Genomic DNA, 14,397 nt, shown 5'->3' on the forward strand with positions numbered 1-14,397 from the left:
TAACGCTGGACTAGGATTTCTAACTATATGTTTATCCTGTCCTTCTTTTAGCTGAAAAAACCTTTCCAATGTCTCTTTAACTATATTCTCTATTTTTTCATTCTTTTCTTTTTGGCAAGTATGCTTTTCTTTGTAGGAGTAGCTCCTTGCATAAGTGTCTTTGGAAGTCTTCGTCTTGTCTGGAAAGATGAACATCCCTCATCTTCACTTTTTGGCAAAGTGACGACCATCCTTGATTTGATGAGTCTTTACCGCTATCGTTTGAACCGGACTAGCGTATCCTTATCCGATATAGTGGATCTATTTGCATTAATTGGGGAATGCACACCCGTCTCATCCATTTTTGTTTGAGATGGAAAACTGCGGATTGTGCTAATTCGAACTTAACTGCTTGTAGTCTTTGTTCTAACATCCTTGCTTGTTCCAAGAGTTTCATTTTTTCTTGGATGAGTGTCTCTTTCTGCTGGTTTAGTCTTTTGACCACTTCAGTTATAGTAGAACAGTGATCACAAAAATTACTTTGTCTGTGTCTTTTTGTATGTTATACTGAGGGATTTTGTCTGGATTTTGTTTAAGGGCTGGAGAAATATAATAATTTGGACCCAACATTCCTCTAGCATAATCTAATGCCTCAGTAAAATCATTAAATCCTTTAAAAAGAGTTTTTCTTATGTCTTTAATAGAGTTTAAGACTTCTATCCAAGTTTGAAAAACACCATTAGTTCTACTATGGACTACAACATAAAATTTAAATTTTTTGTCTGTGAAATACTGACAAAGTGCATTTAAAGTGGCTATAAAATGTTTAGAATCTTTTATATTATGTGATATCCATAAATTGTCTACTAAACATGTCAGTTGTTTGTCTATTATATATTATGGTAATACTTTAAAAGTTCAATTAGATGGCGGAAAGAATACTAAATTACTGGCTCCAAAATGTATTCTTTCTAAGGCGTTTCTTTCTAATGAAGATGTAGGTCTAAAATGAAGGTTACTTAATACCTTTTGTCTGTAAGTATCTTGGGTTGAGGCTATGCCTTTTCCCTTGTCTGCTGTCTGAGAACTTGATGGTCTCATGCTGTTCAAATAGGAAATCATATTATTAGTTAGTAGTAATCTTTAATCTACTTAATTGGTCTGCTAGATTATTATCTTTTCCTTTTATATGTTCAAACTTTAGGTTATAAATTGAAATGGTATCTATAAAATTTAGCCATCTCCGTCTACTACTATTTTTGTCATTTATTTTTTGATAGAATTTGACTATAGCTTCACAATCTGTTCCAACTAATATTTCTAGTTTGTTTAAGATATATAGTCTGAAACTATTTAATCCATCTATTACAGCTAAAATTTATGCATCTATACTACTCATATTTCCTTTCTCTCTGTACTTACCACTCTGATAAGCACATATCTTTTCTTCACTTTTATTACTATATTTATTTGGTTTTGCTTTTAATACTGCTCCCCATCCTACAAAACTACCATTTGTTTTTATAATTAAATAATCTGTTTCTAGTGGCATATTTAAGTCAGGAATATAAGTCAGGAATATAAGTCAGGAATATTTTTTATTTTTCCTTTAATCTTTTGTACTAATTTAATGTCTTCAGTATTAGAATATTTTTAGCCATTTGATCCTGTTTTTGAATACAATGGTCCTGCTATTTTTCCTAAGTCTTTTATAAAGTTTCTAGCATAATTTACTATTCCTAAGAATTTTTGTAATTCTTTAACATTATCTAACTTATCTGGCATTTCTAAAGTTTTTTTGGCTATATGAGGTTGTAATTTTACCTTACCATCTCCTAGTACTACTCCTAAAAAATTTATATAATTTTTACATAATTCCATCTTTTTCTTGCTAATTGTTATTCCATTTTCTACAAATAGTCTAAATACCGTTTGTAGATGTCCTAAGTGTTCTTTCATGTCTTTACTAAATGCTAATATGTCATCTACATATACTAGTACAAACCTTTTGTATTCTCCAAGTATACTATCCATTTTTCTTTGAAAAATCGGTGGAGCTGTCTTTAATCCAAATGGCATTACTAACCATTCGAAATATCCTTCAGGACAGGTAAATGCCTTTCATTCTATACTTTCTTCATGCATTCGTACCAGCCAGTATCCTGATTTACAATCAAATTTACTAAATATTTTCTTGCCTTGTATTCTATTTATTAATTCTTGATAAGAAATTATTACCTATTCTATTGTCTGAAAAAATTACTCTTGGTCTTTCTTGTCCTTGCCTTTCTGATCCTCCTTCGTTTCTTGGTCTAATTGGAAAAAGGTCCATTTTTGTGGTTTTCTAATTATTTTAGCTTTTTCCTTCTGAGGTGTTATTTCTACCTTTTTAAATTTCTCTATTAATTCTTCAACTTCTTTATTCTTCGGGGTTGCTATGTTAATTTTTTCTTTTTGTTGGTGACTTATAAATTGTAGCTGTTCGGTTATCAATTCTAACCTTGGTACTATTATTTCTACTTTCTTAGTTATTTCTAATAATAATGAGATTATAGCAATATTTTGTTTTAGTATTATTTGATCAGATTTAGCGTTAGGTATATAGTCTATATAGTCGTGTGGTAAAGGCATAGATTTTTCTATTAATTTTGAGGCTTCTTCTTGGGCTAAAGTTGGTCTGCTCATGAAAGAGTAATTTCTTTTAGTTCTTCTACTGTCTTTTTCAATTCTTTAATATCGCTAGTTAATGCCTCTATTTGTTGTGTAATTTGAGTTACTATCTGGGTTGTCTTTATTTCTATTTCTTTTGGTTTTTCTGTAATAACTTTAACTAACTTTTCTATTTCAGTCTTAATAGGTAATTTTTCTAAATTGAATTTATTTTTTAAAATTTGAAGTTTTCTATTTAGTTCTAATTCTTGTGATTTTAGATAATCCAAATTCTGTTCTAATTTTTTAACGTTTTCCTTTGCTTAGTTTGTGAAGTTTCTACTACTTCTAATATTTTGATAACGTCTTTATTATGTTCTTGAGTTTTTTCACTAAAATTTATGACTAAATCTACTAGTGTATTAAATTCTTTGTCTTCACTATGTAATTAATATATGTTCTCTGTTACTAAAATTACACTTTATAATACTATGATCTTTTAACGCTCTATATTTCTTTTCTGGCTATATTCTTAAGTCTAAATATTCTAAATTATCTAATGTATCTATTTTATCTAAATTTGTTTATTATCCTAACGGAATTCTTATTTTACAAACTTTCTTTTGATTTTCTATGATGGTTGTGAAGCTTTTCCTCTTACTATCTCACTATGATTTCTTACCATAAATGCTGCAGATCTATGTTTAGAAGTAGATCTCCTTATTACTCCTAGGTCTAATAATTCTTTTATTTGTACTTTAAAGTCTTCTACATCTTGGTTAGTTGCTTCTATTGAAGCTGTTGTTTGAAAGTTAAGATGTTATAGTTGATTTGCATTTCATAATAACTTTTATTTCATTGTATTTTTTATACTTGTAAAATTATATTATATATAATTACAAGTTGTAAGCGGCGTATAACGGATTGCTTTGATTAGGTATATATATATATATATATATATATATATATATATATATATATATATATATATATATATATATATATATATAGGGGCCCCGTATATATCATATTATGTTATGTTTTTATATATATATATATATATATATATATATATATATATATATATATAATATATATATATATATTATATATATATATATATATATATATATATATATATATATATATATATATATATATATATATATATATATATATATCCATATATATGAGCCTTTCATACTATTAAGTATTATATGATATATATATATATATACCTATGTTCATATATATATGTCACAAATGTACGTTAGATATATATATATATATATATATATATATATATATATATAATATATATATATATATATATATATATATATATATATATATATAATATATATATATATCTAAACTTATATCCCTATACAAGTTAGGAATTAGTTAATATATATAAATATATATATATATATTGGTCCATTGGATTGAAAATATGATATATATATATATATACCTAAATAGCCGAATATACATAGGATATACAAAGTCCTCAAAAGTGATAGGTATATATATATATATAAATTAGATATACATATATATATACATATATATATATATATATATCTTAGTATGTTATATATAGGTTAATTATACATAAGGTATACACCTTGATATGGTTAAAAGAAAGAAAAAAAGAACCTCTCTAAGCCCGTAATTCCCCATCTGGGCCTCTGTTAGAAACAAGATGGGCTTAGCCCAACTGATTAAATAGGTGCAAAGGGATTTAGGCGCTTTTTCCTTTATATTGGCATTGGGCCATTAAAGCCCAATGGTATCTACACATGCCTAGACTGCTCTACTTGTAAATTAGATATATGCGTATACAATATGTGTATTTACATATGTGACAAGTTCAGAAATTATAAACTAACTGGGTCCCTCTTTTTCCTCCTACTCACTACATGGCCACTCGGGCCAAGTCCAGCCAACCTGTTGGGTGTGGTAAAATTCCTTCAAATACATATCGAGTCTGAAGAGAAATGGAAGCTAATATAAACACAAAGAAGCTCAACCATGGGTGAAAATGGACAACTAGGGGATTGGTACGCCCCTAGCCTTCCCTTCTCCTATTCTATTTATTTACATTTTCTTCCCATGTATAATGTCGTTGTGTTTTGTATTTGTACGAACCTATAAAACTCATATATTATAGTGGAATATTTATTGTTTGAACTAGCCATCTTAGGAAAACGGTACTTATGTTGTTTAGTCGACTTTAGGTCCCCAACACGAGTTCTCTTTTTTATCAAAAAAACCGTTTAGTATAAGTTGACTTTCAAAACTAAAAAAATAAAGAAAACCTTTTCTTTAATACAATCCTAAAACAAACACATATAAACAAGCAAAAACCTTTCAAAACTTTGACATATCTTCAAAGAAATGTATAAAACCCGATCAGTTCTTTTTTTTTTTTTTTTGGTACCAAGTATGGATTTCTAAAAAGGAAAGGTTTTGGGCCAAGGCCCCTAAGTCATTGAAGAAAACTAGTGAATTTTGGGCTGGAAATTACGGCCCACGTTTAACAGTAAAAGGAAAATATTTTTTTGTGGCCAAGCCCAACTAAATTTCGAAACAGAAACTGGGCTGAGCCCAGAAAAACGGGAGTTTTCAGTGTTATGACTTCGTTTTAAATTTTTTAAGTCGGTGAGGCAATGAAACCGGATAATAAATAACCCCCTCCTAAATCACAAATGTTTAATTATGCATTTGTAAACCAAGTCTATTAAGGTGTTTTGAACGTATTATACGGATTGATTCGAGCCGAGTATAAGTTATGCATGAACAAAAACACTTGTACTTTTTTGCTTAAATATAATAAACTTTTGCATCTTTTTATAAATAACAAATACTATCCTTATATGTAAAAGGAAACTATTTATATCCGGATATTATATATCCAAACCTAAATACCCTATATATAAAGGGGATATATTCAACTTCTTTTTCCCAAAAAATGATATGCAAAAAATGACAGACTTTATAAATGGGGGAAAGTAACACTAAATAAACCGTTCATGCAAATACTCATAAATTGGAATTTGAAGGTCAACAGTATAGTACAGATCCTTAATACTAGGGTACCTAACACCTTCCCTAGGGGATCACCAGAACCCTTACCTAGAACTTTGATTACAAAGGCTTTTTCACGGTGTTTGAATAAATTCTTTGAACCCGATTTTCCTAATTTCCTAAAAATTAGGTGGTGACTCTTTTAAAACAAATTCCGAAAGAGCACTAACAAGGTCGAAGTAGCTTTCGCGTGCTAATCCTGCCCGCGAAATGCGAATCGTAACAATAAGGATAGTGAATAAGTGTGAAAATAATACAACAATCCCAAGGAATCTGGTCTAAGGCTGAACAAGAGCCACTACTACAAATACTTTAAGTCTAAATATGAATACATGTTTGATAATGGAATACTATATCAAATTATCAAAATAAGACAAGTAACTAAGAAGAGGGATCCTGGCAGCGAATCCATCCAATGCACACCCTTAAATACTCGTCAGAACACCTCGAGACTCAGTCACGGGGAAAGTCGATCCAATCACAAACTATGCACTCAGAAAGAATGCAACAAGGTAAAATCAGTACAACAACACATAATGAGTAGGCATCATAGGCTGACAACAGTTAGAAATCATATATATAAGAAAGAAGCTGAAAAAGTAGGCATGCTCACAACATAATCCAATTACCGAATCCAGTACCAAACCACCGAGTCTAGTCAATCTCCTCAAGTCCACTATAATTTCGATCCATATCTCAAGAACTACTATCATGTACACCTATCACTAAGAATCAATCAACAAGTCCCAAACAATGCCAACAATAACTATGAGATGAATGCAATGCATATGCAATGATACACACACGCTTCAGGAGAAATATCTCGTCGCCTCGATAATCATGACCCATGGGGGACTGCTAAGTCCATGTGCCTACTGTGAAATGCACAGCCCGATCCAATAGTCAGTGTTGTGGAACGTGTAACCCTATCCCTGTCAGTGTTTCGATATGTGCAACCCGATCCCACTCAGTGTTGCGGCGTGCAACCCGATCCCAACATATATATGAGTGAGTGAATGCATGATAACAATGCCAACAAGAATATATAATCAACGGTGCCACACATGGACACAAATCTCACTCACAATAACAATATCATAATCCTTACTTCCTTTCCAACAACCTCATTCATGATAAATATGCTTTCCGACATACAAGTAATAGCTAAACATCAACTCTCTAGAATCAATCTGGCGAGCCAACATCTCATAATAAGCAACAACACAATGGAACACAATAAGGCAACAAGCCATAAATTATAACAATACCAACCTAAGTCTTCCATCCCAACTTCACATCCGAAGGTTTACATGCTTTCTCCAACAATCACTAACTACACATATAATCTGCTTTCTCCAACAATCACTAACTACACATATAATCTGCTAACCGAAGTTTAACCGAAAGGTAAGCCGTAACCTACCTGAAAAGCCGAACAGGAGCCTCAAACCGTCATACCTTGGCCTTGACTTTCTGTAACTCCTCCAAGTACTCAAAGTCTATTCATAATTGAATTCTATATAAAAAAAAAAACCATGAATAATGACACCCATATTGCTATACTTCTAGCTAGGTCAAATTCTAAACTACGAAAATTGGGAAAACGGGCCCATAAGGGTTAAATGAAAAATTGAAAGATGGAACATGGAATTCAAGCTCTAGGTGATCAAACCCACTAATCATTTGTTAAAACAACTCACAATTAATCCTAATTCAGATTTAAAGCAAAACCCCCAAATTTGGGTATGAACCCTAATTTTCCAATCCTCAATTTAACCATTAAGAATGGAAGAAATAAGCTTAACAACAAGGAATTCATCAAGCTCTATGGCTATTCTAGTCAATTTCACCACCAATTTCCATTTTAGAAGTCTAAATCCATTTCAAGAATTTTAACACAAGACTCATCTTTTCTATTTAGATTCTAGTGATTCTAGGTGTGGAATAGGAGTCTGGGAAGGCAAATGACAAAGGATAGGGTCATAGATCTTATCTCCAAGAAGAATCAGTCCACAAGTAGCTCTATTCCCCCAGAGTGTGCTTAGAAAAGTGATGAGAAGAAGTGATAGGATTTAAGGGTCTTAACTTGAGAAAAGAGAAATAACTATGACCGACTACAGCTGCAGCAGTCAAGGAGCCACTGCAGCGCACACGCTATGGCGTATAGCTAGATCGCCATGCCGTCCTTCACTAAAATTAGCATGCCGCTATAGCGGCAAAAAACCCGCTAGGACAGCTAGTCTCCAAAACTCCCCAGTCTGCTATAGCCGTCTCCCAAGCGCTATAGCATGGCCGCTACAGCAGTTATAGTACTGCTGCAGCGCCTACACTAAAAACAGAAACTTCTGGTTTTGACCAATCTCATCCCAAAATCCGACTATCACCTGAAGCCCCTGTTACGCCCCGTATCTTTGAAGAAGCACTTATCAAATTTGAAACATAAGTACGTTGAGTTATGTTTAAGTAAAACCATTTTGGAATATAAGGATCAAGCATTATTAAGTATATTTAATGAGTGAAGGATGTATATAAGGTATACCGGAAGGTTTTATAAGGAAATGAGTGGAAGAAATGGAGTAGTACGACTTTGGAGAAAGGATGGGTAAAGTTTCGTGTAAAAATTTTGGTCCAACTTGAGGGAAGAATATCTCTTAGCATATGAAGTGTTTTAAGATGTTTCAAAATCCTAAAATGAAGCTCGTCGAGTCTAGTTTCCGACGCAACAAATGGCTCATCGATAGGACATCCGTGTAGAGAATTATGGACGTTATAAGGTCAGTTGACAGAGCAGAAACGCGTGCTACAGTACTACTACAGTACCGACCTGCACAGTACTACTACAGTACTGCTACAGTGACCCGACCCAAATTAAAAAAAAATCAAATTGAGAGCAGCAACACAAAGGGAAATTATGTCATACAAAAGTTGAGGGTTTGAAGTGATTTTTCTTAATCAAGGCTCGGATAGTGCGTAGTTGTGATCACGGTATTATTTTGCATTGGATTTAGCTTGGATTCAAGGTGGAATCTTGAGGATATTATCATTTGGACAAGAAAAATGTATGAATCTTCCTCTTTTGGTATCATTTAAGGCTTATTTACGAAGATAATGTCGTTAGATGATTGTATAGTAAGTTGGTTAGTTATGAAATTTGGAAAACAATGTGTGGGCTATTTTATGGCACATGTTGGTGTTGAAAGTGATGTTGTTAATGTTGGTATTGATGTTGTTGTTGTTGGTTGCTGAATTACAATTTTCGGCTAGGTATATAAACAGGGGAGATGCTACCCGATTTTCGGCAGGGTATAGAACAGTTTAACTTGAAATCTTAGCACAAGTATACTACGGGGGGGGGGGGGGGGGGAACTAACGATAGTGTGAATTCTCTTAAATGTAGACTTGCGAGCTCGATGAATAAGTGTAGATAATTGGAGCGAAACGGTATGTTAAGGCTCATCCCTTTCTTTCAAAGGCATGATTCCTATGTTATGATTCCATAAATGTTTCCATAACATCCTTATTTCTCAAAAGTTAGAAGTTCATGATTCCCAAAGTTCTTATATTGCTAAAGATGAGATGTTTCTATGATGAATATGATGATAATTTTATTCTAGAAATTCTGAAGCTATGATTTAAGGGCATTATGAGATTATTGAGCCATTCCATGAATCCCATGATCTCACTTATTGTTGATGGTATCACCTCATGTTACTCGTTCCTTCGAGGTGAGATATAGCGAAGATAATGATTATATTTTCAATGCTATCTAAGTTTATGATCCTCGAGACTCCCATGACATCGTCGACTTCACCTTACGATAGTTGATCTTCTAAGGAAGGATATAGTGATAACGATAATGCTAATTATGATGTTGACTTCATTTATGTATTATTTTTATGTATATGTATGTATGTATGTATGCATTGCATCCCACTGATCAGTTGGGGATAACAACGAGTCCCGAAAGGGCCGTGTACGGATAAAACCAAGTCCCAAAAAGGCCGTGTACGGATAACAACGAGTCCCGAAAGGGCCGTGTACGAATGACAACGAGTCCCGAAAGGGCCGGGTACGGATATGACAGATGTATGTATAGTAAGTGTATGTGGATGCATATGTATATATGTTTTGTATGGATGTGTATGAAATGTTTTTCCTGTAGACGAGTAGTTTACATGATAGAGATCTTAAGAAGAATACGAGGTATAATTACTTACGTTATCTTATGTTATCTTCATTTTGATATCAGACTACTGTTCATGCCTTACATACTCGGTACATTACTCGTACTGACGTCCCTTCTTGTGGACGCTGCGATCATGCGCGCGAGTTCGGATAGCAGGTAAGTGAGCCGGACCCGTAGGATCTCTTTCCGATTCAACCGCAAGCTCCATTTGGACCGGAGCTACAACCCTTTGGTATGCTATTTTGATATGTACATATATGGGTATGACAGGGCCTTGTCCTGTCTCTTCTACAGTTATACTCCATAGAGGTCTGTAGACAGTTGTGTATAGTTGGAACGCCATGCAGTCCTGTTATCTATTATTTTGTGTATAATACGTGTAGTGGCCAAGTCGGCCCCTGTTGTTGTCTCTTGTATGTATGCCTATGTATGTGTATCTACATGCATGATTTATAAGCTTTGTGGTAGAGCTCATTATATGAACGCTATAGCGAACGTTATCGCTCAGATATCAATTGAAAATGGGCCACTAGGTTATCTAGTATAGAGCAGATGCGAGTTTAGGGTGCTCGATCAGTAGTGGTCGGGTGCTCGTCGCGGCTCATCGGTTTGGGTTGTGACAGCCCCACAGATACCAAACAAACATGTAAACACACATAAAAACGTGCTACGAACTCACCCGTTGTCACGACCCAAATCAATGGGCCATGACTAGTGCCCGAGCTGGACACTCGCATACGAACCTGCTCGATATAATCCGACTGAAACTAAGGACAATATGGAAATTTGCAAAAGCATGCTGTAAACTCGTAACACCATATACCAGAATAAACTTGTCTCCTGAGGAGTCATAGTTAACCAAACATCACAAAATATGCAAGCCGACAAGGCTTCCACTATACGCGGGAATATCCAAAACGAACTACATCTGTATAGCTGACCAAACCATGTGTACACAACCCATGTGTCTGAGACCTCTAAGAGTATAACAAAGTCTATGTCAAAGGAACTTGTACCAAGATGACTCAAGCTCCGAGCAATGGAGCTCTCCAAGCAAATGAAAAGTCCTAAGCCGAGGATCACCTGGCCGAGAATCGTGCATCATGGGCACGAAACACGACCCCGAAGAACGAGGGTCATTACGAATAATGTACTGAGTATGTAAGGCATAAATAACAACATATATGGATATGAAAGGTAACATGGAATGGGAGGGATAACTTGTACATCTTAAAATCATATGTACACAAGCACCTATTTATATATATATACACATATAATATAAATAATTGTGGAACGTGCAATCCGATCCATAAATGTTAGTGCTGTGGAACGTACAGCCCGATTCATTATCATCATATGTTAGTGCCGAGGAACGTACGACCCGATCCATATAAGTTAGTGCCGAGGAACGTACGGCCTGATCCATATAAGTTAGTGCCGAGGAACGTACGGCCCGATCCATATATACCATGTTCAAATACATAATGTAAATAGTATGCAAGAAAGCTCATATGAAAGCTACAACTTTATCGAAGTGAAGTAAGGTCGGTAACCTCCGATTCATATTATGGAACAACCATTATCGCTATATCTCTCGCATCGAAGGAACAATTCATAAGTGAGATCAACAACAATGAATAGCATCGAGAAAATCATGAAGTAGCTCAACATCTTCATATCATCGTTGAAATCATAACTTGAAACTTTTAAACATAAAATCATCATCATCGTAATCCTCGCAAAACCTTCTCATCTTTAACATCATGAGAAGCTTTAAGAATCATGAACTTCTAGCTTTTGAAAACAAGGAGGTTATGGAAACATTTATGGACTCATAACATAGGAATCATGCCTTTGAAAGAAAGGGACGAGCTTTAACATACCTATTCAGCCTCCAACTACCTACGCTTATCCGTCCGAGCTCGCATGTCTACATATAAGACCATTCATACTATGATTAGGCCCATTGTTATATACTTATCCTAAGCCTTCAAATAAATCATTCTAGAATCGGTAAAAATTTCGAACAGTCTCCTACGCTTATATGCCTAGCCCGAAACCTCAATTCAGCAACCAACAACAACAACAACAATACCAGCATTAACAAAAAATCTTTAGCTTGTTTTTTATGGTTAGGGCCATTTTTTGGAATATCAGAGGTGTCAAATCCAAAAAGGCCATCCACAGGCTAAAAAAACTCATTCACTTTCATAAAATTGAGATTGTTGTTATCTTGGAGCCTTTTGTAAGCATTAACAAAATTGATGTCTATATGAAGTACCTTGGATTTCAATACAGTATCAACAACTCAAACTAAGTAATCCGGTTCTTCTGGAATAGCAACTACTAGACCTCCATCATAGCCAACACTGATCAACAAATCACCATCAAAATGTTTCATAGTGTTTCTGGAAAACACCTTTTTATTACTTCTATTTATGCTAGGTGTCTCTTTAACTCACTAAAGGAAAGATCTTTGGCTTTCCCCGGTTGGAGAATGTTTACCTACAGGTTGATGGACCTTGGTGTTTAGGTGGTGATTTTAATGTCATCCTTAACCTTTCGGAAAAACTTGGTGGCAAACCTCATAAAATGTATAAGAGCTTAGATTTTGGTAGTTGTATGGACAACTGTGAACTCACCGATATTGGTTTTATGGGACCAAACTTCACCTGGTGCAATAATAGAAGACCTGTGAAAAGAATCTGGAAAAGGCTTGATAGAGTGTTTATCAATGATTCTTGGGTCAACTATTCCACAACAACATTGTTAGACATCTGCCTAGGACTGGATCTGATCACAGACCCTTTCTAATCAGCTGTCACAATGCTTATAAAAATGGTATTAAATACTTCAAGTTCTTGGACTTTTGGACTGAGCAGCCTAATTTCTATTAGATGGTGGAGGAGACACGAATGTTCAGATTTTTGGTAACCCAATGTGGATACTCCAGCAAAAACTCAAAATCCTTAGCAAGAAACTCAGTCAATGGTCCAGAGATGTTATTGGTAACATGTATGATGAAGTCAATATGTGGGAAACCAAGATGCATGATCTGGAAAACTTGAGACAGTTCTATTAACACTGAACAAACTAGAGAGGACCTCGACAAAGCGTAATGCTAAATACATTAGATGAAGTTTGGATATAGCAAGACAAGCTTCTAAAGTAGAAAGCTCACATCAAATGGACCGAAAGAAGAGGATAGAAATAGTAAATACTTTATTGCTTGATCAAGGACAAAAGAGACTGCACTACACAGAATCAAAAATAGTAATGGCAATTGGGTACAAAGTAATGAGGGTATCTCCAAGGCTGCTATACATCATTTTGAACACATGTTCAATCTCAACCACAACTTCACTGATCATGACATTCTCAGTGTGATCCCTAACTGTATCAATAATGATGATAATGAAGCCCTCATTGCTATCCCTGATATGGAAGAGATCCGAAATGCTGTTTTCAATATGAGCCCTTCTAGTGCTGCTGGTCCAGATGGCTATAATGGGAATTTCTTTCATAAATGTTGGACTATCATTGAAGAGGACATCAAAAACATGGTCCATGATTTCTTCAAAGGAAGGAACTTAACTAAGTTCTACTCCCATACCTGTCTAATCTTGATTCCCAAAGTTGATTCTCCTACTAACTTTGGTGATCTTAGACCAATTAGCCTAAGTAACTTCACTGCCAAGATTATTTCTAAGATTTTGTCCATTAGGTTGAATCCTCTACTAGATAAGCTCATTTCAGAAAACCAGTCTGGTTTTGTCAAAGGCAGACTTATCACTGAAAATGTTCTTCTAGCTCAAGAATTAGCCCAAGGAGTGTCTCGCACTAATCGGGGTAACATGATCATCAAGTTAGATATGGCTAAAGCATATGACAGAATTTCATGGGTTTTCCTACTTGCAGTTATGAGCAAATTTGGTTTCTCTGACAGCTGGACTACTATTATCAGAAGGCTTATATCCGATATGTGGTATTCTACTATCATAAATGGTGAGCGAAAAGGTTTTTTCACCTCCTCTCAAGGCTTGAAGCAAGGAGACCCTTTATCTCTTTCATTATTTATCATTCTTTGCCAGGTGTTCTCAAGATTGCTCAATAGCTTACAAAGACAATGATAGATTTGTTCCTTTCAGCATGAACCCCAATGGTTCAATCATTAATCATCTTGCATATGCTGATGATATCGTTATCTTCACTGCTGGCAACAACAGATCTATCAAACTTATTCTGAAATAAATCAACAGGTATGAAAGAGCTTCTGGGCAAAAGATTAATACTGATAAGAGCTTTTTCATTACTTCGCACCCGATACTGTATAATGAAATCAATAGGATGAGAAGAACAACAGGTTTCATGAATAAATATTTTCCTTTTAGCTATCTGGGCTGTCCCATTTATGTTGGAAGGAAAAAAAGTTTTTATTTTGATAATATGCTGTCCAAAATTATAAAAAAACTCAATGGTTGGCAAAGCAA

General features: G+C 34.5%; 1 protein-coding gene across 1 annotated transcript; it reads left to right on the forward strand.

Moving 5' to 3' along the window:
* The first annotated feature begins 13,245 nt into the window (after positions 1–13,245).
* LOC132061250 (uncharacterized) lies at positions 13,246–14,158 on the forward strand. The gene is made up of 2 exons (XM_059454098.1): positions 13,246–13,892; positions 13,999–14,158. Exons 1-2 carry the CDS (start codon positions 13,246–13,248, stop codon positions 14,156–14,158), a joined length of 807 nt encoding a protein of 268 aa, XP_059310081.1.
* The last annotated feature ends 239 nt before the right edge of the window (positions 14,159–14,397 follow it).

This window comes from Lycium ferocissimum, chromosome 6 (assembly GCF_029784015.1).
Source record: "Lycium ferocissimum isolate CSIRO_LF1 chromosome 6, AGI_CSIRO_Lferr_CH_V1, whole genome shotgun sequence".
NCBI lineage: Eukaryota > Viridiplantae > Streptophyta > Magnoliopsida > Solanales > Solanaceae > Lycium > Lycium ferocissimum.

What these genes read in the sequence shown, in the direction of transcription:
- LOC132061250 (XM_059454098.1), top strand. Translation starts at nt 13,246, where the DNA reads ATGTTCAATCTCAACCACAACTTCACTGATCATGACATTCTCAGTGTG. An exon ending in AGGCTTATATCCGATATGTG is followed by an intron (nt 13,893 to 13,998) that starts GTATTCTACTAT and finishes ATTCTTTGCCAG; the next exon opens with GTGTTCTCAAGATTGCTCAA.